The sequence below is a fragment of the Rhamphochromis sp. 'chilingali' genome (assembly GCF_963969265.1).
Source record: "Rhamphochromis sp. 'chilingali' genome assembly, chromosome: 7".
NCBI lineage: Eukaryota > Metazoa > Chordata > Actinopteri > Cichliformes > Cichlidae > Rhamphochromis > Rhamphochromis sp. 'chilingali'.
Genome location: NC_137934.1, coordinates 33,849,968 through 33,866,610, shown reverse-complemented (window position 1 = coordinate 33,866,610; position 16,643 = coordinate 33,849,968). Strand labels below are relative to the sequence as shown.

Sequence of the window (16,643 nt, the reverse complement as noted above, 5' to 3'; positions counted from 1 at the left end):
GAAGAGGTTTGCGGAGTCCTGTATTTGTTGGTACAGTCCAGCTGCTGTGATGGGATTTGCGTTATCCCTTAACTGTAGAGGCTGTTTTACAGAGCATACCGATACATAGAAGCTGATTAGCTGTAGGGAAATTTGACTTTAATATTTAGGCGGGTGTTATATATATGGAGTTTATTTTAATTATATTTTACTTGCAGGCCACCTTTTATTGTAATCAAATTTCATTCTCTGTCACTTAGCTACGGTTAAAAGGGTTTATGTCAATTACGCTCCTGGTGTGTATTCACGGCACTCATTAGCAATTTGCCATAGCACCTGTGCTGTTAATGTGTTTCGTATGAATTGACGGGGCTCTCACTGCTCTGAATAATAGACTGCAGCAGACTCTGTCAGGTAATAGGTTTCTTTTACATGTGACTCTAGCTTTAAATGTCTTTCAATTTACCCCACATTGTGGGTTTTGAGATTTTTGTGAATTTTTTTGTCAGCTCAGCCCCTTTAAATACCTCCAGTGCTCTGAGGGAAAGTGCTCTGCATCATTCAGATTCACAGGTTATAAACTTCCCCGTTAATCAACAAAGAGTCAAAGTCAAAAACATGAATCACTCACATTTTTAAAGTAAAATAAAATAAAATTCACTTAGTCTGCTGGTATAAAAAGAAAAACTCATTATAAACTTTTATTATCTTTTTTTTTATTATGTCTTGTCTTCTGTAATCTCCTGAGAAATGCATCTTACACTACAACAGGTACAATTTAGACCTAATGTTGCCTCCAGCAGTAAACATTTAACCAAGAATATCAAGCACTTTGATTACCATTACTGCAGCCTGAGTAGACTTAATTTAAACATTATGCAACTGTTCAACTGTTATCTTCTTTTATTGAGTTTGGGCTTCCACAAAGTCCTCCGAACTATGTATAAAACTATGAAAAACAGTGAACTCAACCATATCCTTAAAAAAATCTCCTCATTAAAACTAAATATACAGCAAACTGGTGAAGTGGCGATGAAGGTGACAACATATGGAAATTACTATGTTATATTGTTATCCCACTATTAAAGTGTGAGAAGGTTACACTGCTTAAAAAAGTCCTTCCAGCACAAACTGTATATACAGAGCAGAAGCTGTACAATACATGTATGGATCACACCCCCCCCCCCACACACACACACACTGGACGCCCCCAATACACTCAGTTCAGATAAATGGCATCAAGAGTTTTAATAAAAGTGGGAGAAATTAATCGATAATCAGGATGTTTAAACGTAAATGTTGTTAGCATAGCATAGCTCACCTGGCCAAACTTCATAAAAGCTTCTGCTAGCTCTTCTAAAACAATGCAACACTATACAGTGTCTGTGAGCTGTAAATGTAGCCATACATGTAATAAGAAATCTCATTTTCATCTCTGTTTGGATTCAGAAAACAAATTATTTCTATTATTATTATTATTATTATGAGGTGCTCGAGGTTGAGTTTTGTAAGCTAACAGAGCCTAAGTTGTGGGCTTTATGTCATGGTAGGCTAACCTACTGATAATCCATATACAGTATAAAATATAGTTGAAGTCACAGCGAAAGACACACTGTGGAAAACAGAGATGAATAATAACTAAAGATTTATACTTTCATTGTAATGTCAACAAGTACACATACATTCACTGGCTAACAGCTAGTCGATCACAAATGGTTAACTAATGACTATACCCGGGATAATACTCTTTTTAAATCTACACATCATTTACAAAATATTTGTTTATAAATATTTTGTATTCAACATGAACAGAAACTAGTGACTGAACCTATAAAATCATTAGAAACTATATACCGAGGTCCCACTTTTACACCTACACCCACCCTGGTCATTAAAAAGCATATAATCAGGGCATTTCCACATCCATCTTTTATGTGCCGATGCAATGGATACGTATGCTTCCTTACATGATGTGCTCATCCAAATCTCTGCATGGCAGATCGAAAATATCCTTTCAAGTCCCACAAAGAACTGTATATTAACCCAGCCTGTGACGAACTATCCAGCTTGTGTTCCCCCTCTCACCCTGCATCACCTGTGACTCCAGCAACCCCGAGTCCCAACCTGATAAACTTTAAATTTCCTCTTCATCACAAAACAGAACTGATTTCCAGAAGTCATGGGTTTGAATTGTCTTCTTTATTGACAAACAGTGCATTGTAAATGTAAGAGTCAGAAAGTTTACAGCTACAAACTCACGCACAAAATACAAACATTTTACTGTACACTGAACAGCACTCACACGCACACACACATCCACACACACAATATATTACACCCACACGCGCACACAAACACACAAAGATGCACAGGCTTGCGCATATTCACATTAATTTACAGTAGTATAATACATGACAGTGGGATGCTCTGACTATATGAGCAGTAACACCTAGAACGTTATTGTTGGTAAACAGAGAAAGGCAGATGCAGCTGATTATTGAGCTGCTTTTTCTTTTTTCAAGAGAAATAGTACATTACATACATACTAAAAGGTATGGCAAGCAGTTCGAAGGAAAATAAATTACCATAAGAAAAACAACAAAGTGGAAATTTCTGCAGAGGGAGTGTGCACAGCCAGTCTGCGGTTTAAAGAAACACTTTGTGTAAAATGAGATTACAAAGCTCAAAAAGCTTAGGTTGGAACGCAAATATTTATACATTCGGGCAGAAGACATATATTGTCACAGTTTGGGGAAATATGCTCATCAGAATTCTTTGTATTTATGTATTTTTTTCCTTTTTTTCTTTGTTTTTTTTTTGCAAAAGACTTTAAAGAGACATTCCCCGTACAAGTTTTTAATTATTTTCTCCTGGATTTGTGAAGTTACACAAATATTTTTGTAATTGAAATACTTCCCCATCATTCCATAACTGCGCCAAATGATGTGGCATCCTTTTGGTGCCTAAGCCAGACAACTTGAAAGTCACAAAAAGAACTCAGTAAAGAAAGGGTCACACATGGGAGTCGAACCCTCGACTCCTGGATGAAAGTCTTGTGGATTGCAGACTTCATCAATCATTTAAATAAGAACGTCTCTTCCCGGAGAGCTTGAAATGCAACTGAAAAGAACTTGCAGTTGTAAGGGAATATATTTTTCCGAGTGAAAGCAAACTCAAATGTGTTTTCAGCTAAGCGCTAACGTTAGCAATTTAATAACGACCCCAAATTATGAGGCTAACTTGCTCATCAGGTATGATAGATGTTCACGGTTTAGTTTAGGTAGCACGCAGCAACAAAGTACAGCTGAGGCTGATGTGAATTACTGCTGTTTCTCACTTATTTGGTTATGAAGAATCGGACAAAATAATCTAATGATGATGCTTTAAATGTAGCAAGATCACTACACAAAATACAACTCATCCCGAGGGGAACGTGAACCAAATTTCATTGTGATCCGCCCAATTCACATAAATAGCAGTTTCTGGTAACCCATAGTTTTGAATATGTCACAGGGGGGCAAGAGGAAAAATCAGAGGACCACCAAAGTCAGCAGACTTTATCTGTTTGGGCCTATTAATTTCTGCTGAGCATCCCAGAAAACCCCTTTCTGCCCTTGCAGTGTGCACAGCCACAGCGAGGTCAGCCTTATGAATCGCTGTGAACGACTGGGCGCGAGGAGCAAAGCAGGTGGAAAAGAGGAAAAGCCCATTACTTCCACAGCTCCGGCATAAATAGTTTGCTGAAAGCCCACAACAAAACAGTGCGGGGGTCTTTTATGTAAAGAATAGGCGCCAATATATCCTTAAGAGATGCAAGTTCAAAACTGCTGGAGAGAGGAGTGCTTCTAACGCAGAACAATTGCTTGCCTTCAAACTCTGAGTGAAAAAGAGACGGTGGAAATGCGGACTGGAAGCAGAGTGAGCAGTTCAGAGAGGCTGTGGGCATTAGGAGGAGGAGGACAGCTGGGTAGAGCGGAGAGAGAGAGAGACAAAAAGAGAACGAGTAATCTCTCCACACCCAGCCTCATTTTTATTCAAACACAAGTCAAGCTTTGCCTTTGCTCCTCCACCCCTCTTCCCCACCCCGCTTCTCTCTTCTTCTGCTAATCCTTCCCCTTCCCTTCTTTCCCCTTCTATTACCTATTCCCTTTTACCTTTTCCTCCCCTCTCTTCATAACTCTCACGCTCTCATCTGGTGCCTCACCTACAGTATCTATTACACCAGAGAAAAAGCAGAGGAGAAAGAAAAGCAGCCCAGTCTGACCAGCTTTCAAAAGAAAAAAAGAAAATCTGCAATTAAAAGATAAATCCACCCTAAAGCACTTAGAGGAGACTCACCCTGCATTTCTGGGCCTACTTTGTTGTTTAGGTTTCTACTTTTCTCATTTTTGTGCGTAAGTGGCTAAATATAGTGTGACGGCTACAGTGGAGTCTGAAAGGCAATTTTATCTTAAAGATCTTGCGGTAAATGTCGGGTTTTGATGACAGTTCTGCAGAATAACAGAATGAGGGCTTTTGTCATGTGTGCCTTACAGCAGCACTTACAGCGAGCAGAGCACAATGCATTGCAGCTGCATCAGACGTGGAGTTTTCGCAAACGAGATGGGATGTGGTCACGGATACGTTCACGTGCTCCCAAAACGATCAGGTGCCGCTTTATGTGCAGGCGTGCAAATGTCAACACGACACAAAAGCCCTGTGCAAAATGTATAAATGACAAGTGGCATATCACGTTAAAACAAAAGCAGTTCCAGGTCTGTGTTTTCGTACTTGGTATGCAAAAAAACTGAAGACGAAGAAAAGAATCAAAAAGAGAGTGTGGGTCTGTATTTTCACCAGAGACTTCCTGTCTCTCTGCACACACAACACAAACACATACGGGCATGCACAGTGGTTCACCATCATCTCAGGTGCCAGTAGCATGAAAAGAAGCGCTACTGTGCAAGAGCGAAGGCAGGGAGTAGTGCTTAGGAGTGTTAACATTGCCTCTGTGTACTCGAGCCAACTGATATGATGAACACTTATTACACTACTGTGCTAATAAATTATTAGGCATTGAAAAGTAGTCTGAATATGAGGCTGCAGCATGACTGCAGCAGCCAGCATCAGCAAACTCTGCATGCAGAAGGAAAACTAGTCACAAGATAACAGGATAACAAGCACTGAGTTTGCTGACTGACTCTGATACAAGCCTTACAGCAGTCCTAAAGTTCCCAATTGGTGTCTTTGGCAATCTTCTGCACATAGGAAGCATCTCAGGAAGTGAGGATGTCTGCTGGCATCAGCAGCAGCCAACAGGTCTGTTATACACAGTTAAAGATGGACGACCACGTCGTCTTTAAACTTTAAATTGAAAACTGGACTGCGTTTGTAAAAAAATGGGGAAAATAATGGGCAAATGTTGCATACACCACTTATACACTGCTCCAAAAATTAAAGGAACGCTTTAAAACACAGCAGATATCAACAGGAGAAATATCATGCTGCATATCTATACTGATATGGACTGGGTAATGTGTTAGAAATGAAAGGATGCCACATCATTTCATGGGAATGAAAATGATCAACCTGCAGAGGGCTGGATTGAAGAATACAACTGACATGAAATTGTGATGTGGAAAGCTGGTCTGCTTTGCAAAACTGTCATTTTGCTGACTCAAAATGGTACTCAGCAGTTTGTTTGGCCCCGTCTGCTTTGTATGCTTGCCTGAAATTGTTGGCGCATGCTGCTAATGAGAAGACGGATGGTGTACTGAAGGGACCTCCTCCCAGACCTGGACCAGGGCGTAGCTGAGCTCCTGGACAGTCTGAAGTGCAACCATGTAGCATCAGCTGAACTGAAAAATTATGTCCCAGAGTTTGTCTGTCGGATTTAGGTCAGGTTATCATGCCGGCAGCAGTGACACTGACCCCAGCCAAATGCAAAACTAGTAAAAAAAAAAAAAATCCAGAAAGATAAGGAGGGAGAAAATATCCGTCCACCTGTAAAACTATTCCTGTTTTGGGGGTTGTCTCACTGTTGCCCCTCTAGTCCACCTGTTAGTCTCATCAACACCAAAGTAGCTGAAACTGATTAAGAACCCCCTCTACTACTTAACTGGCCAGATTAATAGCCCAGAAGTTTAATGGTCTTGATGCTACACTCTGATTAAAAAGTAGTCCTTCAATTTTTTTGAGCAGTGTACAGCAGTGACAATGTAGCCACGCAAAAAAGCATACCCAACTTGATGATCTATTTGGCTCTAAATGGGACTATAATTTAGTAAATGAACATTGCATTATATTAAATAAGACAGTTTAAGGTACTTTGGCACTGCCTCCACTTTTTATACCCAGTGCCTACCTCTATGTTGTATACACAGTCTGTGGTTTGTAGTAATGACCAGCAAAGTCACACATACAGCCATGGCAAGCATAGAGGGGAAAACAAGTCACCATCTGCTCTGCTTCAAACAAGCCATCACACAGGACTCAACAGAGTTCAAAACCCTGTTTAAGGTTATTCTTCCATTTTTTACACTGGCTAGATTCTCAGCACGTAAAATGCTGAGTGGGAGAAGTGTGTGACCCAATGTGCAAGCTTATGACTTGGCAGTGAAGCGTGGTTGGTCCTGGTACGAATCAAACTCGGAGCACAAGATGAGTTCATTTCGTTTCTGCCAGCAGTGTCCCCAGATAGGGCACCTTTAACTGGTTCACACTGACAAGAAATGATCCCATCCGCAGAGCGACGTACGCCAACCAGACTGGGTCTTCTAAATGTCAGCGCTAATTAAACTTCACACGAACACGTATAAAATATCTCCCTCGTCCTGTCTTACACTTATTTTCTGCCGTGCTTTCAGAGCTACTTTGCCACCATCCACGATTAGTTTTCATTTTTAGCAAGCTGTCACTACGCTTCTTCGCTTCTTTGTGCATGCATGCTGATTTATTTATTTTTTTTGACTATACTCTCTCTTGTTGCTTTTCCAGCAGGCGCACACTCTTCAGACTAGAATTAGTTTCTAATGTGGAACTGGGACACAGCGAGTGTCTTAGGCAAACTTTTCATCTTCAAACTTTTAAAAAGTTGACAGTGAGTGGGAGATATTTTTTTTCATCATTTTATTTTACCATCACATTTCATTGTCTTTGTTTAGTTTAGCTCGGCTCACTTGTGTGTGTGTGTGTGTGTGTGTGTGTGTGTGTGTGTAGAAATAGCAAAAAATGTCAATGATTGACTGTTTCTTTCGAAATAAAAACTTTTCTATAGGAGAGAAAATGAGAAAAATCTAAAACTTAACACAATTTAGCCTCAAGCTAGAATTCAGCATACATTACAGACAGCATAGCTACATATCTGGCTCCTGACTTGTTTACATGCTCTCCTTTCTTTTTTATTATTATGATTTGTTTGTAGGCAACAGATTCAGGGTGGATTAGCTTTTAACTCAGAAACCTGCTTTCACAAACTCCATCTTTAACACTCAAATCATCCTCTTGAGGTTTCTCCAGGTATCCCCTCTGTGGCGAACACTTGTGCTTGAACCAAGACACGCAACGGTATAAACACAAGACGTGTCATAGATCACTTATGCCTTCATTGGGGTTTGGTTTGGTTTTTTTCACAAACACTGACACAGCAACATGTGAAATGGTTCCCAAAACTAACATTTACACTTGCTGAGAAGAAAGAAAAACATGAATCGGAAGAACAGACACACTCGACTACAGATGTTGCATAACGCAGCAAGATGCCTGTCTGTGTTGATAGTTTTCATTTCCTCTGCATGAATTTTGTTTCTTTTTCGTCTATTCTTTTCTTAGGTGGCATTCAATATGAGCTTTTAGGGCGCACTAGTTGTCTCGCTCTTTATTAAACCCCAGAGCCAGGGCTGAAACTGTTTTCTTTCTCTTTTTTTTCCACAGGCATCTATTCACAACGAATTATGCCTCTGAACTACTGACACGCTCCCAGTTGATCTCAATACTTCCTGATAAAATGCTCAATAAGCTGCTGTTGCCAGGCAACAAATGCAATTGCGGGCCGCGCCGTTGGAGTGGAGTTTCGGGGAAACGAGTGCAAACTGAAATGTTTGGAGGTTTTGTTTTTTCTTCTTCTTGGGTTTAAAAAAAAGAAAAGAAAAGCCACAGACCCCTTCAATGTCACAGTGTTCATAAATAAAAAGACTTTGGGGCATCCCAGCAGTGGCGAGCGGTGGTGCGAGACAAACACAAACACAGCATTTTTTTTTTGTTTGTTTGTTTTTGTTGTAGGAGCCATGCAGCAGTGAAAGCGTGTTAAAAGCAAACAACTGTCACTTCTGTCATCATGAGCCCGAGCTCGCAGCGGATGACAAATAAAATCATAACATCCAATCAGAGGTGCTGATGGGTAATCCGTGCACGCGTGTGACCAGAGGGGTTTTGTTGGGCGGGGTGGTGGTGGTTGGAGGCAGAGCGAGCCTGCTGTTGTTTCACAGCTGGTAATCCGCTCAGCGCTGAGATAAAAGAGATCTCCCAGTGCTTCTCCACCAGTGTGCCCTGTAGTGAGATCAGGCCTTCTTTATATCATATTTTGTTAGGACGAGCTTCAGTATTTAGAAAAAAAAAAGATAAATAAGTCACCAGTTTTGCCTCTTCACTGAAAGCATGTGGTATTTCACTGTATCTCTTCTTGTTTGATCTCTTTATCTCTTCTCTGACACTGAAAAGGTTGCCGTCTGCAGATGAGGAACACGGATAGGTCATTTCCTGTCATTTCATCTGCAAACTGACGCGGCGGTATTAATCGGAGATGTCAATCGGGAAATGAGACTGTCAAAACGGGCTCTGACGGCAACGTGTCCGGCAGCCGGCGAATAAGAAAAATGAATGAAAACAAAGAGTCCTGCATGGCTGCCTGCTGCTGAGCGATGAATGCCACCTGGATGGCGGCCATGACAAAGTTTAGACGGGAAGATCTGTTTCCACGCGTGGACAGAACATGAGCGTTGGATTTCTGGTTGGTTTTGTGCTTGGCTGGCAGGCGGCTTTAGGATTTGCAGCCAAATCACAAGAACACTGGATACCTTTGGTGTCTTTTAAAGATTCTCTGGACACCGCGGCGCTTTCACAACAGGTGCAATCTCGATAACTGGTAATGACACAGTACCCACAGTCTTAAGCTGCTTTATTCTTCTGCGCCACCAAGCATGCATGCGCTTTGATTCCTGGCTCAGAAAAGAGAGACATACCACTATGGTTTGAATATTTCTAATTGGCTTTACTCAGTGGGCATTTGTGCTGATTGTGAAACATCATCCATTATGAGTTCTCTGTGAATTAAGTACTTTAAGTAGGCCAGGCCCTGGTAGCACTTTCACTGAAAGAGTTTATCTTTTCACGGCTGCATGGAAAGTACAAAAAAAAAAGGAGAAGAAAAAAACCAGAACACTGAAACCTATTTTCTTTCTTTTTTTGTTTGCAGTCCACAGCACTTCAGAATTTGCTCCAGTGATGATTCAGGCGGGGAAGAGAATCGTTGAGAAGTCACAAATACTCCAGCGACACTGAACTGTCTGTTGCTGTTAGCGAACGCAAACGCTAATGAGCAAATAGGAAAGACATATCCCGTATCACAAATATGTACAAACTCTTCAATATGAAGATAGCTTTTTTTTCATTAAAAAAGGTCCCCTTTAAACGGTTGGCTCTTGTCAGGATTCAGATGGTAGCAATTTTTCAGGAACACGCTGAAGTAGTCTCTGGATTTAACAAGCCTGCTCGCGCGTCTCGTCTCTTAAAACCCTTTTTGTCAGTCTTTTGGTCCGGTTTGTGCCCCTTCATATAAACGTCTGCTCAGCCACTTCTTTCTTCAAAGCAGAGTGTTTTGTGTCCTCATGAAAAAAAACAAAAACAAAACAATCTTCCTTTAATTCAAGATGGTTTAAATGGTCTGTAGATTTCAGTGATAGCATTCACAGTTACGCTGGCATGTGGAAAAAGGGGGGTAATGATTTTAGAGCCTCATGCTCAGTAAGTTTTCCTTTTTTCCCCACTTATTTTTGTTTTTACTCTTTGTGAGAATAATGCATCTACACTGAATTTCTCCCAGGAGCCATTTTCGTTTTGGAAGCTAAATGGCATAAAAGAAGTCCATCCTGTCAGTGGGGGACGGATCTGTCCATGCAGACACACAAATGGCTAACGATGATTTTTTGAAAGCGCGTGAAGTGATTGAGATCTCCAAAAGCAGCAAACTTAATTGTATGAGCTTAAAAACTGAAGTATAGGACAGCCTGCTCGCTCACAGACTGCACCCAGGTCAAGTGTTTCCCCCGTGTGGCTACACGGATTCGGTGGGAGACTGATCATCGGCTTGGTGCCTCATTAGCTGCACGCTGGTCAGGATCTTCTTCTGGTGTCCAGCTAGAGACACTCCGATCCTCTGCAGATCTCTGGGAAGACAGAGATACGGATATGAGGTTTTGTCTTCATAACAACAATCAAATATAAATTGAACACTCCATGTAGTACACCATTTACAAAATCAGTGTTGTGTGTGAATGTGTGTGTGAATGGGTGGATGACTGGATGTGTAAAGCGCTTTGGGGTCCTTAAGGACTAGTAAAGCGCTATACAAATACAGGCCATTTACCATTTTACCATCCTAGGCCCTCTGCTACACCTGACCCACCTCCCGCTTCCTGTGTTTACTGTCACTACCCAAAAAAGGCACAAAAAAATCAATTTTTATATGGTTATCATTGGAACTGCTGTCTGTAGGATTGTAAACCAGGAAATCAACACTACAGTAAACATGAGCAGCGCTTTAACTGGCCAAGAAAAGGTGCCAGTGCTCACAACAGCTTGAACATGTAGTAGAGTCTGTTTGTAACTGCTACAGATTAGTAGCTTGTGTTTAACTAACAGGGAAGATACAGGAGAGGCCATCACTGAGTTATAAAGTGGGTGTGACTAAGGTGTAGGGGCACCCATCCTTGTAGGCACGATTGTCATAGCAACAACAACCACTCACTGACAAGCTTCAATAAACTGCTAGCATCAACTAAGCTAGCTCTAGCTCAGTTAATGCTAATGGCTCACCACAACTATCAACTTCGGCTACACTTTGATATTGAAATGGACCTCGCTCTCGGGATTTGTAAAGCGATTTGAATGGCTGGAGGATCTGAATAAATGTGACTGGACTGGAAAAACTTTTTTTTTTCAGGATTTCAGCATGAACACCACAAAAAGAGCAAAGCAATGAATTCACAATTCAGTTCTGTAACGCATGACGTCACCCCATTGAAAGTGAATGACAGGCCAGAGTGTCGAAGCCTAAACCGCAATACACAAATCCTGCCTCAGTGCAGTGCCGAGTTGTTTCGATGAGCAGCTCTTATATTTTTGCTAAAAGTGGTTGTCAGTCAGGAGTTGTTGCTGCCTGCTCCAGTCTGTGCGTTGGTGCAGGGGCACACATACACAAACACGGGCATGTTTGTGGGTTAACTTTGAAAGGACATTTATTGACATTAATGCATTCTCATGTCTCTTGCTTCTAGTTTAACTACCGCAACTGAGTGCCACACTATTATCCGAACTGTAACCTAAACCGGCTTTAACCTTAAAACTAAAACCTGTAACCTAAAAAAAAATTAACAAACTTTGAAGAGGTGCTGATCCGAGCCAAACTATATTTTTGACTAAGTTCTTATGTAAGGATGGCTTTGGTTTTCTGTAACAAATAACAGATTGTGGGTTGCATAAAGCTGCAACCCACAATCTGCCCGTTCTGTGCAGCCACAGTTTGAACTGGCACAATCACACACAACATTCAGTGAGTGTATCCTTAGAGCTGTCCTCCTTTCAGTACAGTAGCTTTGTGATTGCTTGCATGTTTGGCGATATCTGTAAGTGTTAGCTGTTAAGAAAAAACAGCCCTGGTTTAGACACACTCTGAATGTTTACTGCATTAGCATATACTGTGTAATAACTTCCTTTCTTAATTCGATAAATAGGTACACCATCCATTGCAGAAAGATGTATTTAGACTGAAAATTTGAGGCATCTTGAAGCCCTTCCAGTTACTGTTCGCCTAAGCCTCATCAGAAATGGTCTCAGTGGAAAGGTGGCTGTCAAGACGCTGTGCTTTAGGGACCGAAACAGGGAAAAAAGGCTAAATCATACAAAACTACACAAGAACTAGAACTAGACTGAAAATCAGTGACAACAGGTCTTATGGAGTGATGAATACAGACTTGAAATTTCTTGTTCAAATCATCACTAACATGTTCAGAGGAGGTCAGAAAGTAACTACAGCAGTGAGTGTCTAAAACCATCTGCAGAGCAAAGTGTCCTAATTTGGGGGTTTGTGGATCCTGTCTAAACTGATGGAAATCAGATTTTTGGTCCACCATGCAATACCATCTGGAAAGTGCCTGAATGGCAACAGCTTCATTTTTCAGCATGACAGTGATCCCAAACACACTGCCAATGCAGTAAAATCATACTTGGACAGACAAAAATACACAATGGAACACTATCAGTCATGAATTGACCTCCGCAGAGCCCAGATGAAGCAGCGTGGGATTATCGTGACAGAAAACAGAACAAAAGGCAGCCAACATGCAAAGAAGAGCTGTGAATGACCTTTGAGAGGCCTGGAGAACTATTGCTGAAGACTACTTAAAGAAAGCACAAGAAAGCTTACCTAAGAAAGTTGAGGCTGTTTTGAAGAATAAACGTGGTCATTCCAAATACTGATGTTTATGAAGAAAGTCAATATTTATAACTATGTATTGGGCTTATATGCTATAATTTCTACTCATGTTTCAAAAACTGCTGCAGCTACTCTCCATTTTACCAGCAAAATATAAAGAAATGATGGGCGGTCAAAGACATTTGCACTGTACTGTACATTATTACATATTAGCTATGTAATAGCAACATAGCATGGGCAGAAATTTGAAATCAGTACTATTTTAGAGACCGAATACCTAATTAAAAACTCCTAAAAAGTGACTTCAGGTAGGTATTCCCTCCATTTTTCTCATATTAGTGATTCATTTTGCATGAAAAGTATTTTAAAGTTCACTCAGTATTCTAACTCTGCCTTTATTACACCGTAACTGTGTTAAAATACACTTAATTAATCCCGTTGGTGAAATTTACCCTCTGCTTTTGACCTATTTTAGCTATTTTAGGAGTGGTAGACAGCCACAGTGTAACCAATGGGGACCAGCTCCAGGTCTGGCGCTTTGGTCAAAGGTGAGGGCGGCAACCACGGGTGGACTATTCACAGATAGAAAATTAAGGACAGGCCCAGCAGCTGTCTAAATGAATTAAAGAGACACCTCTCACACATATATGGAATCTTTGCAGGGTAATTCAGACAGGATAAAAGTGATCAACCCATCTCTTCTAATGACAAAACTGAATCATTGATTAAACCCTGCTAAACTGTGCAAATTTCTTTCATGGACACATTGCTTTTTATTTGTCTGTAATATAATGGCACTTGGAGCATTTTATACCATGAGGCATAGAAAAAATAAGGATGGCAGTAAGCAAGCCAGATACAGAGAGACAGACAAGTGTTCACACAGTCAGCCAACCAGCTGCCCCACCAGTCTTCCAACAAAAAAGATGCCGACTTGGCAGGATCAGCTAAGTGTGAGACTCAGGCAAAGAGAAGCAGACAGACAAAAATAGAGGCAATTTAATGGCTAAACCTACTCAGCTGTGATTTGCGTGACGAGCGGCAAAGAGGTGAAGCCCGAGCCCAGAAAGGAGTCTCTGTACTGGGTCATCTTCAATGCAGCCAGCCAGTCTTCTACTGAGCTCACCCTGCTTAGGTCTGGAGCTCCACGGTCTAACAAGGGATGATGGGGAGGACTGCAGAGAGTAGATACAAGAGAACGTGGAGTTTAAAACAGAGGGAAACAGAGGGATAAGATAGGGAGAGTGTGTTTGTGTATGTAAATGAGTTTGTATCTCTGCTCACCCAGGGACCATGTTGTTGGTGCCAGCTTTGAGAGATGCAGGGTTGCGTATCATTTTGTCCAACATGCTGACAATATCGGGGAACTTTGGCCGGGCGTTTCTGTCTTTCTGCCAGCAGTCCAGCATCAGTTGGTGCAGCACTACTGGACAGTCCATGGGAGCTGGAAGTCTGAAGTCCTGCTCTATGGCATTTATCACCTAGGGCACAGCAGAAGAGTCACACAGGAAAAGGAGAAGACCCAAATGACCACAAAAGGTTATAGAAGAAAACTGCAGCATGATGTATATTTAAGGCTCACTGGGGAAAGCTTATATAATCAGTATCTTTATAATAAAGCTTTGGCAAGGCTTAATGAGAAAGATGTAGCTTATTAAATCCGTGCTATTCCTGGTATTCTATTTTCCCCCTTCTAATTTGTACTTCCTTTAGACCTACTATTGTACAGCTTTCCTTCTCCCCATCATTAACTTATGGTACTTTTGTGTTCAGGAAGTTTTCAAAACCAATCACATCACAAGGGTCACGCTCCAAAGAGTCCAGCTCTATCTCCCACCTGTTTGGGTTTTGACTAGTTCAACTGCCAAATTTTATTTTATAAACAATGTACATTCAATTCAATTTTATTCATATAGCGCCAAATCACAAGAGCAGTCACCTCAGTGTGATTTATATTGTAAGGTAAAGATCCTACACTAATACAGAGAAAACCACAACAATCAGATGACACCCCATGAGCAAGCAATTGATGAGAGTGGGAAGGGAAAAGGAAGAAATCTCCAGCAGAACCAGGCTCAGGGGGTGACAGGAGGAAGACGGGACAAAAGACATACAGTGCAAAAGAAACAGAGTGAAGAAGAAACACTCAGTGCCCCCAACACCAAACCAGGCTAACCGATCCAGCCCTGACTATAGGCTTTATCAAAAAGGAAAGTTTTAATCCTTATATTAAAAGTAGAGACGTGTCTGTCTCCTGAATCCAAACTGGGAGCTGCCTTCACAGAAGCCTGAAAGCTGAAGGCTCTGCCTCCCATTCTACTTTTAAAAAAGTAGAATGGGAGGCAGAAGCCAGCACCCTAAGAGCAAAGTTCTCTATTGGGGTGATATGGTAGCAGTCATCTCTAAATGATCTCTAGACTTTTAAACTTGAAGAAATTAATTAGATAATGATATAGCTCTATAGACCATTTGGGCATCTTAATTTGCTACTTTAGTTTTATAATTGCAATTTATAACAGTCACTGGCAATACAGACAGTAAAAAACATGCATGTAGTTTCTTGGTCAACAAAAAGAAATCAACATGGAAGTAGCATAAACCTGCATTCTATCTAAAGGCCACCAGATGGCGATAGTTGTGGTTGCAAAAACTCTTCTGGTCCTCCAGAAATTTGGAAAAGGGGCTTTTTGCCTTGACCTCTGTAAAAACTTTTCCCGCAGAATTTATGGTCTCAGCCACTTTTGGGATTTGGATCATACTGAAAATATTGAATCTGTGTTTTTAATGTCGGTTATACTATATTTCAAATGGCTGATTATCTATGGCATGAAACCTGAATGTTCATTGGCTAATGACTTGTCAGTCACAAGCCAGTTTCACAGTCAGACCAGACACTCTTTGTCACCAACCAAGATGGTAATGTTGCATCTAATCATTGGTGCTTGATGAAACATAAAAGACGGAATTCAGACACCAATGAGTGATGTCATGTTAGCTACGTCCATGATGATCGCCATGGCTAATATCAGCCGATATGGTGATATTTGACTGACACATAAGCACATATCTAGTATCTAAAGCGCCCAGTTGTAGGCCAAGGGATTTAACAATATAAAAAAGAGTCAGCCAATTAGCCCAAATCAAAGCCTAAAGTCTTGATATATAGTATTGCACTGTATTTACCGTAATTGTCGGGCTATAAGCCGCTACTTTTTGCACAAGCTTTGAACCCTGCGGCTTTTAGTCAGGTGCGGCTTTTCTATGGATTGTCCGTGATTTTTGTCATATCGTAAGACGATTTGTTTTGTTTGTTCCGCTGTTGTACGGCACTACGTTGCCTGGCAGAAGGGCATGTGATCAGACACACAGTATCGGGGTTCAAGAGTGGTATGTTGGTCACATGTCCATCCGCCAGGCAACATAGTGCCGTACAAGTAGCGCGAAAAACAAACTTCAAAGTAGCGCTACACGTTCAGCCGGAGGCGTGGATGACGAGCGGCAATAAACTTGCGAAAAGCAAGTCATGCTCAACTCCACCGGTGGAATCTGACAGCGTGGAAAAATGTGAAAACATCCATGATCACCAACGGATTTCGAAGGGCTGGACTGCTGCATGATGGAGAGGACACCGCCACGGCCCTTCTGAGGGTGTTCGACTCTGACACTGACAACGAGGATTTGTTTGGTTTTGAAAGTGACAACGAAGGAAAGAAGCTGAGAGTGGATGACGAAGCCATCCTGAGCCTGTTCATTTCCAACACTGGAGAAGAGGACTTTGGTGGTTTTAGTGCGCAGGAAGAAGAGGAAGATGGTGGTGAATGACTGACTTTTCTTCTTGTTAAAGCCGTGTCACTGCACCTGAGCCTAAAAGGTAGGCCGAATCTATTTTTCTGGTGTGCTGTAGGTTATTGTTATGTACTACATTTGTTACTCATTTATGAAGCACAGTACATGTTTCGTACTTGTAATTACCGCT

The 16,643-nt window shown here is 41.3% G+C and overlaps 1 protein-coding gene across 1 annotated transcript in view; it reads right to left on the bottom strand.

Moving 5' to 3' along the window:
• Window positions 1–2,165: 2,165 nt before the first annotated feature.
• LOC308400233 (ephrin type-B receptor 1-like) overlaps window positions 2,166–16,643 on the bottom strand; it is a 150,689-nt gene continuing 136,211 nt past the window's right edge. The window contains exons 18-20 of the mRNA XM_080887799.1: window positions 13,952–14,148; window positions 13,684–13,842; window positions 2,166–10,400 (exon numbers count right to left, since the gene is read on the bottom strand). Of these exons, the coding sequence (XP_080743925.1) occupies window positions 10,289–10,400; window positions 13,684–13,842; window positions 13,952–14,148 (468 nt within the window). The 3' untranslated portion in view covers window positions 2,166–10,288. The remainder of the gene's footprint in view (window positions 10,401–13,683; window positions 13,843–13,951; window positions 14,149–16,643) is intronic.